Below are 18,219 nucleotides of genomic sequence, written 5' to 3' on the forward strand. Positions count from 1 at the left end.
ATAATTCTAGCATCACAGCTAAAAACCTGATGCAGAAATGCTATATAAATGCAGCTCAAGAAAACATTGTGGACACAACAAAATGCAGTAAACTTTTATCTGCAGAATTTTGTACCTTAGATTTTCTTCACTCTCTCACTGTGAGTTGCATATATTTACAGTAGGTGAGTCTTCATGTTATTTTGTGGTTTTAAATCCACCTTACCAAAGCTTTGTTTTACAAAACCAGTTACACTTCACACCTTACAATCAGCTCAGTGAGTTGTTACTCTCAGGTGACAGAGAAGAAAACCAGACAGGGCATTTAGGGTGGCTCTGTGTGCATCTTCAGGCAGGACTTGAACAGTTTTCAGTTTTAATTTTGATGTTCTGTATTGAAGATGCAGCATGCCTAAGAGCTTTGGCTAAAGGTGGTTGTTTCTCCCTCCAGATGGAAGGCCTTTAACTCTGGATGAAATATGGGGAAGTGTTCATGCATCCTACCAGTCTCGTCTGCGGGAGGGGCCCTGGGACACTATTACACAACAGGTGAGAGATTGGGGAATTAAATATATGCCTGGGTCCTCAGTAGCCTTATTCCTCTCTTGGACAGGAGGAAAACAAGTTAAAATAATTAAAAAAAAAAAAATATATGTTTATATCATGTTGTGCTGAACCACTTACCAGCAATCATTTCAGTCCTGGATTTTGAAGGATAAATGTGTTCACCATTTAAGGCTTGCTTTGACAGTATCTCACATTTAAAATACTTTTCCAAAGCCAGTCCTCAAAAATTCAGGCAGTTTCTGAATAATCATGATTTTGGGTAAATACAAAAGCAGACTTGTTTATGTAAATAAAACATATCAGTGTAACATTTCACAGAATTGTCTCGTAATCAAATTACCAAAAAAGACTGTGTGTAATTTTCAGTTTTAAATAGATTTGCAGTCTTCAGGATTGAACAAGGGAAAATTGGTTTCGTATCCAAAAATAAGTTGGTGCTGTATACTAGCCACGTGGCTCAGAGCTAAGCTGGTTGTTGTGGTGTCTTCCTTTTGCTCCAGGTCCCATGAGGAAATCTGACAAAAAATTTAGACTCTCCAAGTGTGAGTTTTTTCCCCGTCAGACCAAGATACCAATGTGTCCTCTCTCCCTCCCCTTCCCTTCCTTGATGTTTTTATTTTAGCTCTTTCCAGGCACTCAGGTCTCCTGCCACAGCAGCATGACAAGAATGTGACATCCACTGGGTCCTACAGGAGCTCCCTTAATTCAAATAACACAGTTTAATTACAGGATGCCTGTTTGTAGATGGTGCCAGCCATGGGAGCACATGCAGAATTCTTGTTTTTTCACAGCCACAGACTATTATTTATCTTATAACAGCTTCCCGAGAAGCCACCAAGCCATGGGTGTTCTGGTGATTGCTGTGCGTGTCTGAATTCCAGTTGTGAGCTGGCAGGTTCTTACAATACTCACTTTTCACATGAAGGATTAATTACCTGGCTTGTCTGTGAATGAAGATGGGGAAACTGGGTTTCAATAACACAATGTAATAATGCGACACTACTGAGAATAAAGCATAAACGGGATGTTTGGAATGTGTGAAACGAGAGTTGTGGAAGCCAAAAGGAAAATCAGGTCACTCCCACACAGGGATTATTTTTGCTTCTTAAGGGACAGTAAAGTAAAAACTGTCCTGCATCTAATAACTGGAGGTGTGTGTAGGATACACACACACAGATTCCTGCCAGAAACAGGAGTTTTGGGTGGCAGGTTGTGTGTAGTGATGAATCTGATTTTGGGACACTCTCCAGAGGTGGTACAGCCAGCTGTAAGTGCACTGACAAACACAGGAAGAACATTTTGGGGAAATTAGCATAGTTAACAGCTGCAAAATGTGACTTTCTGTGAAATAAGGAGATTATGGAAGATAATGAAAACTAGCCTGCAAGCCTCAGATCAAAGCAAGAGTCAGGTCTGCAGGAAAAAACCCTGCTTTTCTCTGTCCAATGAATGAGGGTTCTGAACTGAAATACGGAGTTTTGTCTTGCCTTGCTGCTTTTCTGCTGACCCATTTTGTTATGTGGGTTAGGCTTTGCCTGCAGGGACACAGATCCTATAATGCAAGTCACTGGGCAAGCTCATCAAATCAGGCTTGAGCACTCAGTACACATGAGCAGCAGAGTAAAAAAAAGGTTTAGGATTTTAATCTGGAAGAGATACAAATTTTAGATGCTACATGCACCAAAAGAAATAAATTTTCTTTTTTGGGAAGAAAAATTGAGCTTGCCAAGGGTCCATGCATGTTACTTACCTTTTAACTAGAGCTGATCTGCACTGTGATTGGCAGACCAGGAAAAGAAAGGCTTATTGACTTTCTGGGACTTTTTCCCCATATATTTGATGAAACGAGGGTGCCAGACCTGTGCACATTTCTGATACAACCATATTCTGGTGTATACTGCCTGTGGTAGAGCACATCTATAATGAAGTACATCTCAGGAGCTGAGACAAGCTGCGAAGAGTGGAGACCTATGACATTTGCAAATTTTAGGTAAAATTTGAACTTTTATAGTTACTTTTGATTATGGTGGAAAGTTAGGCTCATTTCCAGAGGAAATATTTTTCCTGACTCGATTACTGCAAAAAGCAGAAGTCAACTAGTTACCTTCTCATAAATAAATTAACATGATAAGGTTGCATAGTATTTTATAATGATAATTGATAAATGGTGATGATTTAATTGCACTTCCTCTAGTAATAATCTTAAAATGCTCAAATGAAGTTCCTGTGATTGGCTTTCTTGTGAGTTAAATCTCCCTGGGGTCTTCAGTCATCCCTTCTCTACATCCGGCGATAACTTGCTTTAGCTGTTTTAAATAATACAAATCAATTAGAACATACAGCTGTTTAACAAAACTTCCAAATGTTGCTACAGGTCTCAGTGGGTATTTCCTGATGACTTATAATGACATCAATTTAGCACACCTGGTAAGATCTGTGTGAGCTGGAAGTGGCTTAATTCTGCAATGACAGGAAAATTAAGGAGTATTTATGGATTACTGTTGCCTTCCAGAAATGTTGCCAACTGTGATTTTCAGCTTCCTTTTAGGAGGATTCAGAAGCGGAATGACAGATACTGCAGCCCCATCTCCTGAATTGTTTACTTGTAACTTGGTGGGTGCTTTTTAGTGTTATTTATTTATATAGGTAATTTAAATACATATAAACATATCTTATACGTATGATGTATAATATTTATATTAGTTATTTATAAGATAGTATACACAAATACACAGTGGTACTGCCTGAACAGCTCAAACTTATTGGGCCCTCTTGTTTGTAATAAATATAATAAATAGCAGGTGTAATGTCCCAGCTAAGAACGCAGCAGCCCAAAAGTGCCATGGTCAAATGCTAAATAGTGAGGCAAATTGAGAGAATAAAACCTTATAAGAACAGGAAAAAAGTTTTAAAAAAAAGAAAAAGCCAACAGAGAGTGGAGAACAGAAATGAGACAAATGGGGAGAAAGCTTCCCAAATTAAAAAAAAAACAAAACAAAACAAAACAAAAAAAACCCAAAACCAACCAAAAAAAACCCCCCAAAAAAACCTGATAACTAATACTGAGTTAATTTGTAGAGGCTGCATTTCACCTTTTATCATTCTGGAAGCCTCTCTGAAGATGAGTGGGAGATGTGAAGCAGCAGAGAGTGACTCTGTGGTTATAGCCAGAGCTTCAGGCTGTGTGGCTTTGGTTGGATCCTCTCTGTGGAATTGGAAATGCAAGATTGAAAAGCTTTTATTGAAAGGCTCCTATTGTCAGGGTGTGGGATAGGCACTGTCAAGGCATGAATTTTCATCCTGCTCTGCTGAGGGCCCCACACCTGTTTGGAAGAGCCTTCATCAAGATCCAGGACAGTGGTGTAGCCTTCACATCCAGGTGTTTTCCAGAGTGTGTAGTGATGCTGGAGTGATGGATACAGTCACCTGCTAGGAGGTAAACTGAGGCCCATTCTCAAGCACCTTCTGAAATTTAATAATGGTGGAATAACAGACTGAAAAAAAAGTTGGGTAAAGGCACTACTGAATCTTCATAATTTTTTTGCCCTGATGGATATTTATAGAAGTGTAGACAAAGCAGAAGGACTTCAACAGGGGAAGAGACAACACTCTGACAAATACGTTTCTAAGACTGTGATGAAGCTGAGTGTTAATGTAGTTAATTCTATGAACACAGATGCCCATGTTAATTTTTGATTCTTTTTTCTTCTGCTAATCCATGCCTTCCATCAGTTTTTTTTCTGTGTGGAAGCAAACTAGCAAGACAATTTTGTAAACTGATAAATGAAGCTGATCACAGTCAGTAGCATCACCAACAATTTTGTTTTTAACAGAGTGATGTTGTCATAAAGCCTGACCTTCCCCTGAGGAAACAAAGTCATAAACACAATCAAGTATATGTGCTAAGGCTTAATCAATGCTTAGTGATAGTGGAATGTAAAACCAAACTTCCAAGGATAGAAATCGAATTGCATTACTACAGGAGGCTCAGAGGTTGAAAAACAACCCCATAAAACAAGAGCAAAACTTGGTGCCTTGAAGATCCTGCAGAAATAGTCTTAAAAATTAATCTGTGAGTTAGGATTCCAAAGGTCTCTGGAAGCTGTGGAGCACATGTGCCCATGCATGACTCCCAACACTGTTCAGCTGGAATTGCTTCTGCTACCAAAGCACTCCCAGGCATGGGAGGGGACACAATTCATGTGTGACACCTTGGTTCTGGATTTGCCAGCAGTAAATCAGCGTTTTCCTGGTTTAGCCATTTACTGTTGCTGCAGACACGGTAACTCAGACCATTCTGATACTGACTACATCCTATGTTTCTGAGTAGTGAGTGGTCAGGAATTTTGCATCTCTTTTTTCTCAACCGTTCAGTTCTCAGTTTCATTTTAATGAGGGGGTTTTCTTCTGTCATCTGATACTTAGCAGGTAGTTTTAATATGTCCCTTTAATACGTCATATCAGAAGTATTCAACCAAACTAAACTAGGGAAATCACAACACAGAACTGCACCTGAGTTAATCCAGAGTCTTTTTCAACCAGGAGTTAGGAATCTGGAGGACACATTCTTTATAGTACCTCAATAATCCTGTCCATTACATCACTTAATTTATAGCAGTGTTAACAGAAAAATCAATAAACATTATTTCTAAAATGTCAGGGATGTTAATAGTGTGATTTAAAAAAGGAGAAAGAGTCAAAACTCTGAACAGAACACATTGATATAGTGTTGTAGAGGCACATCTTGCTGAAAATGTGATAGGGAGGATTGAAATCATTACGGCTCAGTCATTTTGAAAAATGTGGTAAGGTATCTATTCTTAGACACACAAATCTTTCTTGCCATATTGTAGGATTTTACTAAGTGGGGGAGGCTGTATACAGTATTTCTTAACAGAAGGTTGCTAGGATCGCTCTTAACGAATTTGAGTTGCATCAACAGTTGCTATGGATCCCCTGCTAATATTTTTGGAAAATTATTAGTACAACTTCCTGAGAAAAGGGAGTCTTACCAGTACAGACGGGAAAGCTATTTGACAGGGGGAACATACAAGGATGGCAAAGCTGGGTGGGTATTTATTTCTCACTAAAATCTTCTATGATGTGTTGAACTCCTGGGTTTTAAACCTAGCTGTAGTATTGTACAAGCTACCAAGGAGGTTTTATTTCAAAACTAGCCACTGATTAATAATGTTCAGCTGTCCTAGAGTTCAGTCATGCTTTTCCACGTAAGACTTAATGGACAATAATCTAGTCCAACTAATTTAATAGAGGGAGAAGACCAAATAATGAACTCATACTAAATGTGGAGTAAAGGCAGAAGCTTAATGGATAGGGAGCTGACAGGTGTGCAGCTGATGGCATCTGCCAGAATTTGGAAAGGCATTTGCCACTGTCTGACATGACATCCTTGTCTCAGAGCTGGAGAGCAATGGGTTTGGTGCATGAACCCCTGGGTGGGTGAGGGATGGGGCTGGGTGGGCACACCTGGGGATTTGGGGTCAGTGAGTCAATGTCCAGGTGGGGACCAGGGACAAGTGGTGGCACCAGGGGACCTCGAGGAGCTGAGCAGGGCCCAGTCAGAGCAGTCCCAGGCACCAGCACAGGCTGGGCTGAGCACAGGGAGCAGCCCTGGAGGAGCCCAGGGGTGCTGTGGGGCAGGGCTGGGACCCAAACCCTGAGCTGGGCTGAGCCCAGAGCCCAAACCCTGAGCTGGGCTGAGCCCAATCCCAATCCCTGATCTGGGCTGAGCCCAAATCCCAAACCCTGATCTGGGCTGACCCCAATCCCAATCCCTGATCTGGGCTGAGCCCAAATCCCAATCCCTGATCTGGGCTGACCCCAATCCCAATCCCTGATCTGGGCTGACCCCAATCCCAATCCCTGATCTGGGCTGACCCCAACCCCAATCCCTGAGCTGGGCTGACCCCAATCCCTGATCTGGGCTGACCCCAATCCCAATCCCTGAGCTGGGCTGACCCCAATCCCTGATCTGGGCTGACCCCAATCCCAATCCCTGATCTGGGCTGACCCCAATCCCAATCCCTGATCTGGGCTGACCCCAATCCCAATCCCTGATCTGGTCTGAGCCCAATCCCAATCCCTGATCTGGGCTGAGCCCAATCCCAATCCCTGATCTGGGCTGACCCCAATCCCAATCCCTGATCTGGGCTGACCCCAATCCCTGATCTGGGCTGACCCCAACCCCAATCCCTGATCTGGGCTGACCCCAATCCCAATCCCTGGTCTGGGCTGACCCCAACCCCAATCCCTGATCTGGGCTGACCCCAATCCCTGATCTGGGCTGACCCCAATCCCAATCCCTGATCTGGGCCAGCCCAGAGCCCGTGGCCCAGCCCAGCGTGGACACCAGCCCAGGGCCATTCTGCCCCTCTGCCCCTCAGCTCGGAGCCCTGCAGAGCTGCCCCAGCCCTGGGCCAGCCCGGGAGGAGCTGGAGCTGCTGGAGCCGGCCCAGAGGAGGCTCCAGGGTGAGCAGGGGATGCAGCAGCTCTGCTGGCAGCAAAGGCTGGCACAGCTGCCATCGCTCACCCGGCCAGGAGAAGCTTTGGGCTGAGCTCAGGGCGGCTCCAGGGAAGATGGAGAGAGACAATGGACAAGGGATGGAGGGACAGGAGACAGGGAATGGCTCCACTGCCCCAGGGCAGGGCTGGGTGGGACACTGGGAATGAGGAATTGTTCCCTGGCAGGGTGGGCAGGGCTGGGATGGGATTCCCAGAGCAGCTGGGGCTGCCCCTGGATCCCTGGCAGTGCCCAAGGCCAGGCTGGACACTGGGGCTGGAGCAGCTGGACAGTGGGAGGGGTCCCTGCCATGGTCCCCCATCCAGGGGTGGCACTGGATGGGCTTTTAAGTCCCTTCCAACCCAAACCATTCCAGGATTCAGTAATAATTTACATGCAGAGATGAAAGCAATGCGAAGTTCCCTCACGGTTTCTTGGACATAATTCAGGACAGGCTTTCAAGTCCCAGTACTATTGTTACTGGAGTTATTCTTAAATGAAGATTCAGTAATAATTTCCATTCAGATTCGTAATTAATTGAACAAATTACAATGTAATAGTATTGATTCTGTTGATTATTTCCTACTTCTGTGGAAAAATCTGTTTCAGTGCTGTGCTGTGCTGTGCATTTTCAGATGATTTATGTAGCAGTGGTTCTGCTTCCAGAGAACTACCCAATAGGTATTTGTGCTGTAAGTTGTAAGAGCATGTTCCCTGCCTGGTGTGGCATTTCTCCTTGTAAACTGAGGTGGGTTCTGTACCTTGACTGCTGGAATAATCTGCCTACTGAACATTCCACCCCTTACAGAAAAATCCTAAATTACACAACAGCATTGACTGCACCTTATGAAATAAGTGGGGATCACATATGGCACACTGAGATCCATTTGAGTGGCCACAAGGCATTGTAGACAGTATTTTTTTTACTTAATTAATTTAAAAAAGCATTTTAAGTGCTGCTGAAATGGGAGTTAGATGTCTGTGCTAGCAGGAGGCAGTTTATACCTACGCACCTGCGCTCTGGAGTGGTGGCAGCAGATGGTGTCAGCAGTTCAAAAGCATTTAGACAAATTCATGAGGCCACTTGTCCATAAATGGATGCAAAATTACCTGGCAGGAGTGTGTCCTGCAGTGCCCGGGGTGCAGATCTGCTGGAGCCGTGCAGGGAGAGTGAACCACAGAGGGAGCCCAGGCTTGTGCAGGAAATGCTGCTGGGGAATCTCTGGAATCTCTGGGATTATGGGATGAACCCTTTCAGGCCACTTCTGTTAAATGCCAGCATGGGTTTGGATTTTTTTTTTTTTCCTTATCATTTTTTAATCAGTTTAGGAAATCTGTCTCCAGTGTCTTTTCCATACTTCCACAGCTTGTTGGATCATTCAGTTTTGCACCTTAGATGAATCTCATAACTTAAGAACAGATTTTAAATAGTAATTAATTAAGACTATATGCTACATAACTAAAATGGTGACAACTGAATTAATCTACTTTTGGCAAGCATGGAAGAAGAATCATCTGTTTATTTTCTTAGGAAAATGGCTGAGATGCCATTTCTTGACAATGTAACCATGGACCTGCCAATTTTTAAGTATAAAGTTTTCTTGAAAAATCCTAAATGCATAAGTTACGTGCTTGTGAGAAGCTTTAAAGCCTGAAATGAAGCTTGTTAAGCTTTAGAAACATGCCTGAGTGTCACCTACTGCTTTGATTCCTCCTGTTCTTGAAATTAATAATTTAAACCATATTATACGTATATAAAATGTGTAATTATGGACCAGCAGTGTTGGCTACTTGATTACTGGCTTCTTGGTTTTGCTTGTCCTGCATTACCCTCCTGCCTTTCAGGGATCTTTTGTTAGCTATTTAATAAAAGAATAAAAAATATATATTTAATAAAATAATAAAGTAATAAAATGTAAAAAATAATGACCACCTCTTCAAAACTGTAAATACTCTAGAATCAGGCAGAATTGGGGCATAAAATGTGAATTACAGAGTGTCAGAATGGTTTGGTTTGGAAGGCACCTTTGCTGGGATCCATGATGGATTTGAAGCAGCAGATGCAAAGTCGTGGGCGTGGTTCATCTCAGAGAAATTCTGGCTGTGCTAAGTGCCCTTGTATTTCTGTGCTGTAGGATCTGCCAAGCATCCTGCTTTCCTCAGGAACACGTAGCCATTTAATTGCCTCTTCAGCTTGGACTTGGTGCTTGATGCAAGGAGGACAGGATCTGCGTGGTGTTGGAAGTAGTGAAGGTGTTAATAAAAAAACATCACTGAGTTTGGTTGTGGGTCTTTGGGAGCACTCTGAACAGGGACATTAAATCAAGGGGACAACTGCAACTGCTGCCTGCAAAGGGCTGGGCTGTAAATCAAACCACCCTGCAGCCTCCTCCCCAAAGACAGGCTCAGTAACCACAGAAATCTGATTTTTGGGGCTACTTTGTGCTTTGTCCCGCCAGGGTCCCTTCAGGCTTTGCCCTGCTCGATGTGCTTTGATTGTCTGAGAAAAGCAGGAGAGCAGTGCCAGTGGCACTTGCCCCAGGCAGGGCAGGTTGTTCCACCCTCAGCCTCTGGATTTGGAGGGATTTCTGCGTTTTGTTGCAAAGCTGGGGAAACTTGCCTCAGTTACACCAGCAGGATGAGTTGGCTCCTGGCTGTGAAATTAAGTCAGTGACCAGAAATACATTTTGTTTATCCCAGGTCAGAAAATCACAGATTGGTTTGGGATGGGAGGGACCTGAAAGTTGAACTCATTTTCCCCCCTGCCATGTCAGGGACACCTCCCACTGTCCCAGCTGCTCCAGCTCGTGTCCAGCCTGGCCTTGGGCACTGCCAGGGATCCAGGGGCAGCCACAGCTCTGCCAGGGAACAATTCCTGATTCCCAAAATCCAGTATAACCCCAGGTGAGTACGATGGAGAAGCCCTGCACATTACTGTGCTACCAACAGCTTCATTTCTGTGATTTACACCTTCTGTCAGGGTTAGAAAAGTTTCCCGTGTCATTACAGTTCCTTAACGTTGTGCTTGCAGCTTAGTGATTCCATAGTAATAGATTTCCCATTGTAGTAATTCCATTATTAGAGGAAAATCCTTTGACCTCAAGTTGCACACGTTTGAAGTTCCATGTGTGTGTGCAGTTGCTGCTCTGGCTGTGGGACTCAGGGTCAGTCTGAAGAGAGAAATCTTCCTGCCTTCTTTCTGAATGTGTAGGGTTGGATTATATTAACAGGTAAGTTATTACTGATGTGTATGAAAATAAGGAATAAAAAAGAAGATAGACCATGAATTCAAGAACATAAATTACTTGTATGATCTTGAGTGAAGAATTTTTACTTAAATGTTGCTTCATTACATTTCAGTAAATGTGGTCAGAAATTGGAAGGAAGGGAAAAACTTATATCCTCTTTATTAATTACATCACTGTTTCCTTTTCCTAAACGGAAGAGATTACGGGAGGCATGTTTTATTACTTCTGCCTTTTCCTGACCTGGTGACTGCTGGGAAAATGTCTGGAATCAACTGGCACTGACTTTCTGGTGTTTGCTGGTAGGATCCTGCATGAACTTTTTGACACCCCTGTGTGAATTTATTTTTGCAAAGCAACATCATGCAAACCAGGTTGGGGAAGAGGCAGTTTCAGGCACAAATCCCCTGCACTGTCAACAATGGAGAGACCATAAATGTTGTGATGGATGCTTGAAGGCAGTTTAATGGTAGCACTGGAGAAAATAGAAGCCATTACCCCTGGAAGAGCTCCAGTTATGACAGAAAAAATAAATGGTGCTGTTACAAGAGATGTACTGACAACAGAATTCCTGCTGGCTGGGAAGGAGAGCAGCAGAGCACGGTACAGAAACCTACAGACAATTTCCCCTTATCTGAAGTAATGTTTATTTTTGGTTTAAATCCAACATGGAGACTGCTTGATCAAATGGCTTAATCCAATCTGATGGAAGTTTAGTCTTAATTATACTTGTGCTTGGGAACTGCCCAGTCTTTGCCAGTGCTCAGATCAGAGCTGTGCAGCCAGAGCTCGCTCAGTCCCAGCCTGGGCTGGCATTCCTGAGCAAACCAGGTTCAAGACTCAGGGAATGGCTCCCAGTGCCACAGGGATGGGATTTTGGGAATTAGGAATTGTTCCCTGCAGCTGGGGCTGCCCCTGGATCCCTGGCAGTGCCCAAGGCCAGGCTGGACACTGGGGCTGGAGCAGCTGGGACAGTGGGAGGGGTCCCTGCCGTGGCAAGGCTGTGATGGGATGAGCTTTAAGGCCCCTCCCAACCCAAACCATTCCAGAACTCTGTGATTTGTTTTCAATCTACCCCGTGGAACATTTAGTGTCTTGCATCCATCTCTCTCTCTCTCACAGTTTTTTTTATGGGAGGAGCTGAGGCAGCAGGTACAGCAGCAGGCACAGAACATCCTCACACATCTTTCCTGCGTCACCTAGGAGAGAGGTCTTTCTACAGAAAATAAATGAAGCAACATTTTGAGCTTCCAAATTCAGCAGAGCTGGCACCTGCCTGTGAAAGTATTCCTTCCCCATCCCAGCAGGGTCAGGAGGGATATGCAGATGTGTGATGGATTCCAGCCTGTGGTGCTGAACAGGCACTGCTGTAAATCAGCCTCATAGCTGGATAGATCCAAAATCATAGACAGATCCAAGAAAATAATGCTGTTGATTTCGAATAAACTGTGTGTCAGAGTATTACTGCCCAGAAGAGTTGTGGGCAACCTGCAAATGGGTTCTTGCAGTACAATGCCTGCGAGTGCTTGTGGGAATTGACTTGAAACTCTCACACTGCCCTGGTGCATGACTGACTGGAAAAAGATTAATTGTAAACAAGAAGTGACAATTCTTACACATTGTTTGTACTGTTTTGGGTTTTTTTCTTCATGAAGTCCCAGTAAGACTTTACATTTTTGATGTAACCAAAATACAGTTACAGGCTGGCATGGGACCAGCCTAGATGAAGGGTGCTTTTCCTGGGAGTGTGTGACACATTCCTGTCTTTTGGGTAGTATGGAATTCCCAAGTTAGGAGTGTTTCAGTGTCACTCTGTTGCCACATGAGAAAAGGAAGAACTAAAGAATGATGTGGAATTTAAAGGTAATAAACTGTTTTCAAAGATCAAGTCTGGCCTCCATGTGTCACTCACTGGTAGTTTGCTGAGGCAAGGAGTGCAGGGCAGAATCAAATATTGGGGGCTCAGGATAGTTGGGAATAACTTCAGGCTGAATATTCAGCTTTGGGAATTGTCTTAATGGCTTGTTAAGAGAGCTGAGTCACTTAAGCCCAGGTTACTTCTCTTCTTTCTGGGAATTTGTGAAGCTTTCTCAAATTTTTTGCACAATTTAATTTTTTTTTTTTACTTTGTGTAATAGTTTTGTAAACATTATTAGCCATATACTTTTTTTGTTGTCTTTAAGGTATACCATTGGCACAATCAAAGTATTTTCTGAATTATTTTGAGGCCCAAGTTAATTTGGGCAGATAATGAAAAGGGGGTTGTAATTCAAAATATTATTCTTTCTCAAAGAAAACTGCATCAATTCACTTCTGACAACAGCAGATGGTAGCATTCTTATGCAAGTTATCTGTTTGCAGTGGGAAACAAAGCTTTCTGAACACCTTTTTTTTCTATATTCTGAAGGTTGTGGGAGTTTTCTAAAGTTCTCTTAGGCATAAAGGGATTGATCCTCATGAGAACATTTTCAGCATCAGAAAAAAGTGGAAGTTGAAGTCACTTTGAGAGCACTTCCTTCTCCCCTCTTGCTGCCTCTCCAGCCAGAACTCTGCATATTCCCAGCACCAGCCTGAGAAGACCAGGGCCCGGGGTGGTTTGAGACCTTTATTTCTGGAGGGGAATGGTTTTTTTTTGTCTTATATTTGTGGTTTACACAGTAGCTTTGCCTCTCTGCCTCCAGTTAATGATGATACAGTAACTCGAGTTACTTCAGCAAACCATTTCATTTAAACTGAAGTAGTGGTATAGTCTGGTTGCTGATCTTACTTCCCTTTCAACAGAGAATGTGTATTATTGATGTGTAATATATTCAGTATATATTAATTTGTCATGACTGTGATAGGAAGAGCAAAGTGAGCGGGGATTCTGAAATGAGAAGAGTTGCATCAGGGGCTGATTGCACCCTGTCTTGTCTTTTCCAGATGCACCTGATGAGTTTTCTGCTTTTCCCTTCCGTGACAAAGCTAATTCTGTTCCCTCTTAGGAGCACCCCATCCTCGGGCAGCCTTTCTTTGTCCTGCACCCCTGTCGGACCAATGAATTCATCTCCGCTGTGCTGGGAGGCTCACAGGAGCACCGCAGGTGAGGGGCACTGCTGGGCCCTGCAAGGATTTCTGCAGTGCAGGGTGGGAATGGCCAAAGCTCCTTCCTTGGTGCCAGCAGATTAAGATTCCTGTATTGTCACTTTAGGCCTCAAAATTAAAATACATTAGTGATAGGAAAAAGGAACAGCCCCATGTGAAGTTGTTTTGTGACAGTTTTGTTGAGTCTGTCTGCGATTCAGAAAAAGCTGGGATATTACATTTATGGTGTTTTTTTTGTGTTTCTTTATTCTTTACCCCCTAGAAACACAAATTACATCACACTGTGGCTCAGTACTGTAGGCCCAGTTGTGGGCCTGAATCTGCCTTTGAGTTATGCAAGACTGGCACCTGAGCAGAGCACACCTGTGGCTGACAGGTAAGAGCGAAGGAAATCATCCTTTCCTCCCCCATCCTCCTGTTCCAAGGTTCAGATGGATAAATGGCAGAACCATTACCTCCTCCTTTGTGCCTCACTTACTTTGCAATGGAAATGTGTTCAGAGAGAGAGTTGCTCAGCCCATTGCTGACAGCCTTGATGAGTCCAGAGGGCCCCTGAGCTCCTGGGGTCTCTCTCAGGTGTGGAGAAATGTTTTATATTGGTTCTCCCAGCAGAGGGCTGGGGGTCTGGCATAACTGCTACAAGGATTTTAATTTAACTCCTTTTTTTGTGTTTGCTGTTGCCTCTCCAGAGCCCTGAGCTGAACGACTGGGAGCGATTAGGTGTGAAAAAGCTGCTGCAGACTTCCCTGGGGATGAAGTTGAAGGATGCTTCCTGGCTGGTTAGCCGTGCCAAAGTGGAAATGGTTGCTCATGGCTCTTTCTCTGGCCAGAACTCGACGCTGATGAGGGTGGGAATTGGCTGCAGCTGTGGGAGCACCTCCCCAGCCCCAGCCTCCCTTGAAGTCACTCATCTGCCTCCTGTGCCCCTGCCCTTGCTGAGGCTGCACACAGATGCACCAGCCAGACCCAGAGTTGCTGGATTTACTGAACTTACCTCTAGAAAATCTGCACCATCCGTGGGGCAGAGAATGCAGTATAAACACAGAGGAACGCTCGTGGGATGCGGTGTGAGCTTGTGGCAACGAGAGTATGGCTGAGACCGCTTCCCCTGGGAGCCACCTTCTCCACCAGAGCCTGCTGAGGGACCAGCCCGCGCTGCCCAGCACACAGAGCATCCCCATCCTGCCCCTGCGGAGCAGACGGGGTCGGGGCTGTCTCAGGCAGAGCCCGTGGAGCCTGTGCTGAGCAGGTCCAGCTCTGGAGCTCGGGTGCCTGGAGCAGCCGTGTGGGAACGTCTGGCTCTGCCGTGCTCCGCTGCCTGCCAGGGAAGCTCTCCGTGCGCCGGGAGCTGCTGCTGGCCCCAGTTAGTGCTTCTCGCTGGAGCTGTGCTTGTTCACAGGTTTGCTCCCTACCCTGCGCTGCTTCCCCTGACAGCTGCTGGTTTTTCGGGAACTGCCTGGTGGTGCTGCCGTGAGAACCAGATGAGGAGGAACTTCCCTACCACCCATCCTGGCTTCTCTCCCAGTCCCTTTTCATTTGCAGCGTAAAACAGAGTCTGAGCAGCCGACACTGGAACACAGGTTTTTACTCTGTGCATTTAGCAATTGTCACTTGCACACAGAGTCTAGGGCTGGGAGTGTGAAATGCATCCCAGATCCTGTTTTTTCACATGTTTTTAACTTCCATTACTTGCCATTGCTGGATGTGGAACACAAGAGTGCAGTCCTTCAAATTCCGCGGGTGTGGAATTCGTCTGCCAGACATTTGGAATTAATAATTAAATCACGTTGTTTATTTTGTTGTTCTGTGTCACACCAACCTGGAAAGCCATCTTTCCCATATAAGATTTACAAAATACGGCTCGCAGCTACATTGGCTTTTTTAACACTCTTGGTAACACATGCTTGATAATTGCATCCACAGCCCATTTTTAGATTTCAGTGAGACTTAGACAGGAGGAAGAACCAATAAAAAAAGGTAACAGCAGGTTTAAGAGATGTTAAACATTCACCCCTGCACTGTGATCTTCACTTGTGATACCCTGGAACAGAAGAAGTACTCAACCTTCAAAATGTGGAATTTGTATGTAAAGGAAAATAAATATTTGTATTTTACATGGAACAAGTCTCAACACCCATTGCTTTCTACCTTAATTCACCATTTGCAAAGAAAAATCAGGATTACTTGACCAGGGCATTACACTGGGTTCAAACAGTGAGGTGACAGTGCAGTGTCTCATCAGTATCAATAATTTCCCTGAAATTTGCCTGGAAAACCAAAATTCAGCTCAGTTAGTAGAAATACATGGAGGTTAGATAGAGAAACAAGTACAGGCTAACATAAATATTTGGGAGATAAATAAGCCTGTTTGGGTATCTCCTTTGCAATGGCTGGGGTGGGAGGTAGGCAACCTATTTCCTGTTTACATTTATACCTGGATGACTTAGGATATCTTAGCTGAATTTTTGTGCATGAGAATTATATAGATATATAATCTTAAAAAATTAAGTGAATCATGACACTGTTTTGTGATTCTATTTTATGTTGTGATTCATTATGTAGTGAAACTATTGAAGATCCTTAGACCTGAGTTTGGGTTTTGTCTACATGCATTGTCTGAACTCCTGCATCCTACCAAGGAGAAAATTTCCAGTTTAGATTTGTAAATTTGCTCCTTTGTTCATCTTTGCTAATCTGGGAAGACACAAAAGGGAGGTTCTTTACTTCTGGGGAGCCCTGTCAACAGAGAACAGTCTCACACCTGCCCTGCGCTGCCAGAATCATCAAGAGCAATTAATTTTATGTGTTCACCTAAGCCAAAGAAATGTGTTTTTCTGGGGAGTGCAGTTGGTAGCCACATAGATAATCCCTCATTTGTGTCAGCATGACCAGGTAAGAATTTAACCCCCTGCCAGGAGATCTGAGCTTGCCTGGCTTTGCTTACTAACAGGAACATTCCATGCAGGAAATGTGGAGCTATTTAATTACAGCTAAATACAGTCAAGTAATCAGTATCAATTTTTGCTGCTACTCCATGAATTTCAGCAAAACTTGCTCAGTAACTTTTTTCCCCCCTCCTTCTTCGCTATGATGATGGTTTCATGAGTCTGTTTGGACATCTGTATTTATATTGCACACGTATAAAGTCAGTTCCAGCACAAAGGAAGGACGATTGCTCTCCTTCTGAATGGTGAAGTTACAATTATTTCCTCCAAAATACTCTCTTTTAGAGAACAGCGTGTGTATGGGTATTTATACCTATTTTTAACAACATGTAGGCTTTTAAAAGTGTTTCAAGGAATTTACTGCATTTTTAGCAATAAATTCTTACCACCTAGAATTAAAAAAAAAAAAAATGCCCGAAGCTGAGAGCTGGAAAAGTAACCCTGTATTGAGTGCTCAGGATCTCAGGACTAGGAAGGTGTCACAGAGGTTGTTATCTCTTGGATTTAGTGAAAATCTTAAAAAACCCTGCACCACGAGGAAGCTTTCAGTGCCTCACTTGAGAGCTTGTTGTAGCTGTCACCTCCTGAAGACAAATTCACCTTAGAGGCAGAGGGGATTTCACTGCTGTGTTTGAACAGAGAATGGATTTATGGAGCACTCTCTTAACACCTTCCTCAAGTGTCTTACAAAACAACATCTCCTGCAGCAGCAGTTACTCAGTCAGGTGTTGCTGGTGTCAGATGGTTGGCCAGCTGCTTTAATAAGTGAAAACAGTAATTACTTCTGGTGATGAGGTGGAAAAAGTGGCCAGCTGTGGATTCTCCCTCTTTTGGAGGATGTTGGGTTAGGGAGCTTTCATCTCTGCATGTAAATTATAACTGAATCCTGGAATGGTTTGGGTTGGAAGGGACTTAAAAGCCCATGCAGTGCCACCCCTGGATGGGGGACCATGGCAGGGACACCTCCCACTGTCCAGCTGCTGCAGCTCCAGTGTCCAGCCTGGCCTTGGGCACTGCCAGGGATCCAGGGGCAGCCCCAGCTGCTCTGGGCACCTGTGCCAGGGCTGCCCACCCAGCCATTCCCTGTCTCCTGTCCCTCCATCCCTTGTCCATTGTCTCTCTCCATCTTCCCTGGAGCCGCCCTGAGCTCAGCCCAAAGCTTCTCCTGGCCGGGTGAGCGATGGCAGCTGTGCCAGCCTTTGCTGCCAGCAGAGCTGCTGCATCCCCTGCTCACCCTGGAGCCTCCTCTGGGCCGGCTCCAGCAGCTCCAGCTCCTCCCGGGCTGGCCCAGGGCTGGGGCAGCTCTGCAGGGCTCCGAGCTGAGGGGCAGAGGGGCAGAATGGCCCTGGGCTGGTGCCCAGCCCAGGCTCGGGCTCAGCCCGCCCTAGTTCCGTTTCCCCGGGTCTCGCTGCTGCTGCCGCGACACCTGGCGGCCACGCGGCCGCACAGCAGCGCCGAGCGCTCCTCGCCCGGGATCCAGTCCTTCCCTCCTGCTCCCGGGAGCTGCACGCAAATTCCAGCGTACCCTTAGGTTCCTTTGCCATTTTCACACGAACACCTGAATTCTATAGTGTATTATTTGTATCAGAGCCTTTGTAACGAGGGAATGGTTCACTCTGACTTCAGCCAGATAACCTCAAAATAAACGTTTTGAGGTTGTACTGCATTAAGAAGCTGCTGAACTATGCATTTTTTATCTGCCTAAGCAGGTAAAAATTCAGACACCCAGACTTCCCCCATACTAAGCACTCAATTTGTACTCAAAAAAGTGAAACTCTCTGGGCTGGGCAGATGTTTCAACCAACCCAAAGCTGGTGAGTTCTGTGCCTGTACTCGCACCCAAGACCGTTTTTCATGTGAGGAAGGCTCTTTTTCACAA

The 18,219-nt window shown here is 44.7% G+C and overlaps 1 protein-coding gene across 5 annotated transcripts in view; it reads left to right on the forward strand.

The window, feature by feature from the left end:
* ATG10 (autophagy related 10) overlaps positions 1-15,526 on the forward strand; it is a 59,017-nt gene extending 43,491 nt beyond the window's left edge. The window contains exons 5-8 of one of the 5 annotated variants that reach the window (XR_014951568.1): positions 431-528; positions 13,234-13,393; positions 13,658-13,771; positions 14,085-15,526. Coding sequence is in view for 3 of the 5 variants with exons in the window: in XM_085567655.1 (XP_085423781.1) it covers positions 431-528; positions 13,234-13,479 (344 nt within the window). In the remaining 2 variants the exon portion in view is untranslated. Of the gene's footprint in view, positions 1-430; positions 529-13,233 lie in introns of all 5 variants that reach the window. The other 4 variants (XM_085567656.1, XR_014951567.1, XM_085567657.1 and 1 more) reach the window with 4 other exon arrangements.
* The last annotated feature ends 2,693 nt before the right edge of the window (positions 15,527-18,219 follow it).

The sequence above is a fragment of the Lonchura striata genome, chromosome Z, assembly GCF_050655825.1.
Source record: "Lonchura striata isolate lonStrDom1 chromosome Z, ASM5065582v1, whole genome shotgun sequence".
NCBI classification, from domain to species: domain Eukaryota; kingdom Metazoa; phylum Chordata; class Aves; order Passeriformes; family Estrildidae; genus Lonchura; species Lonchura striata.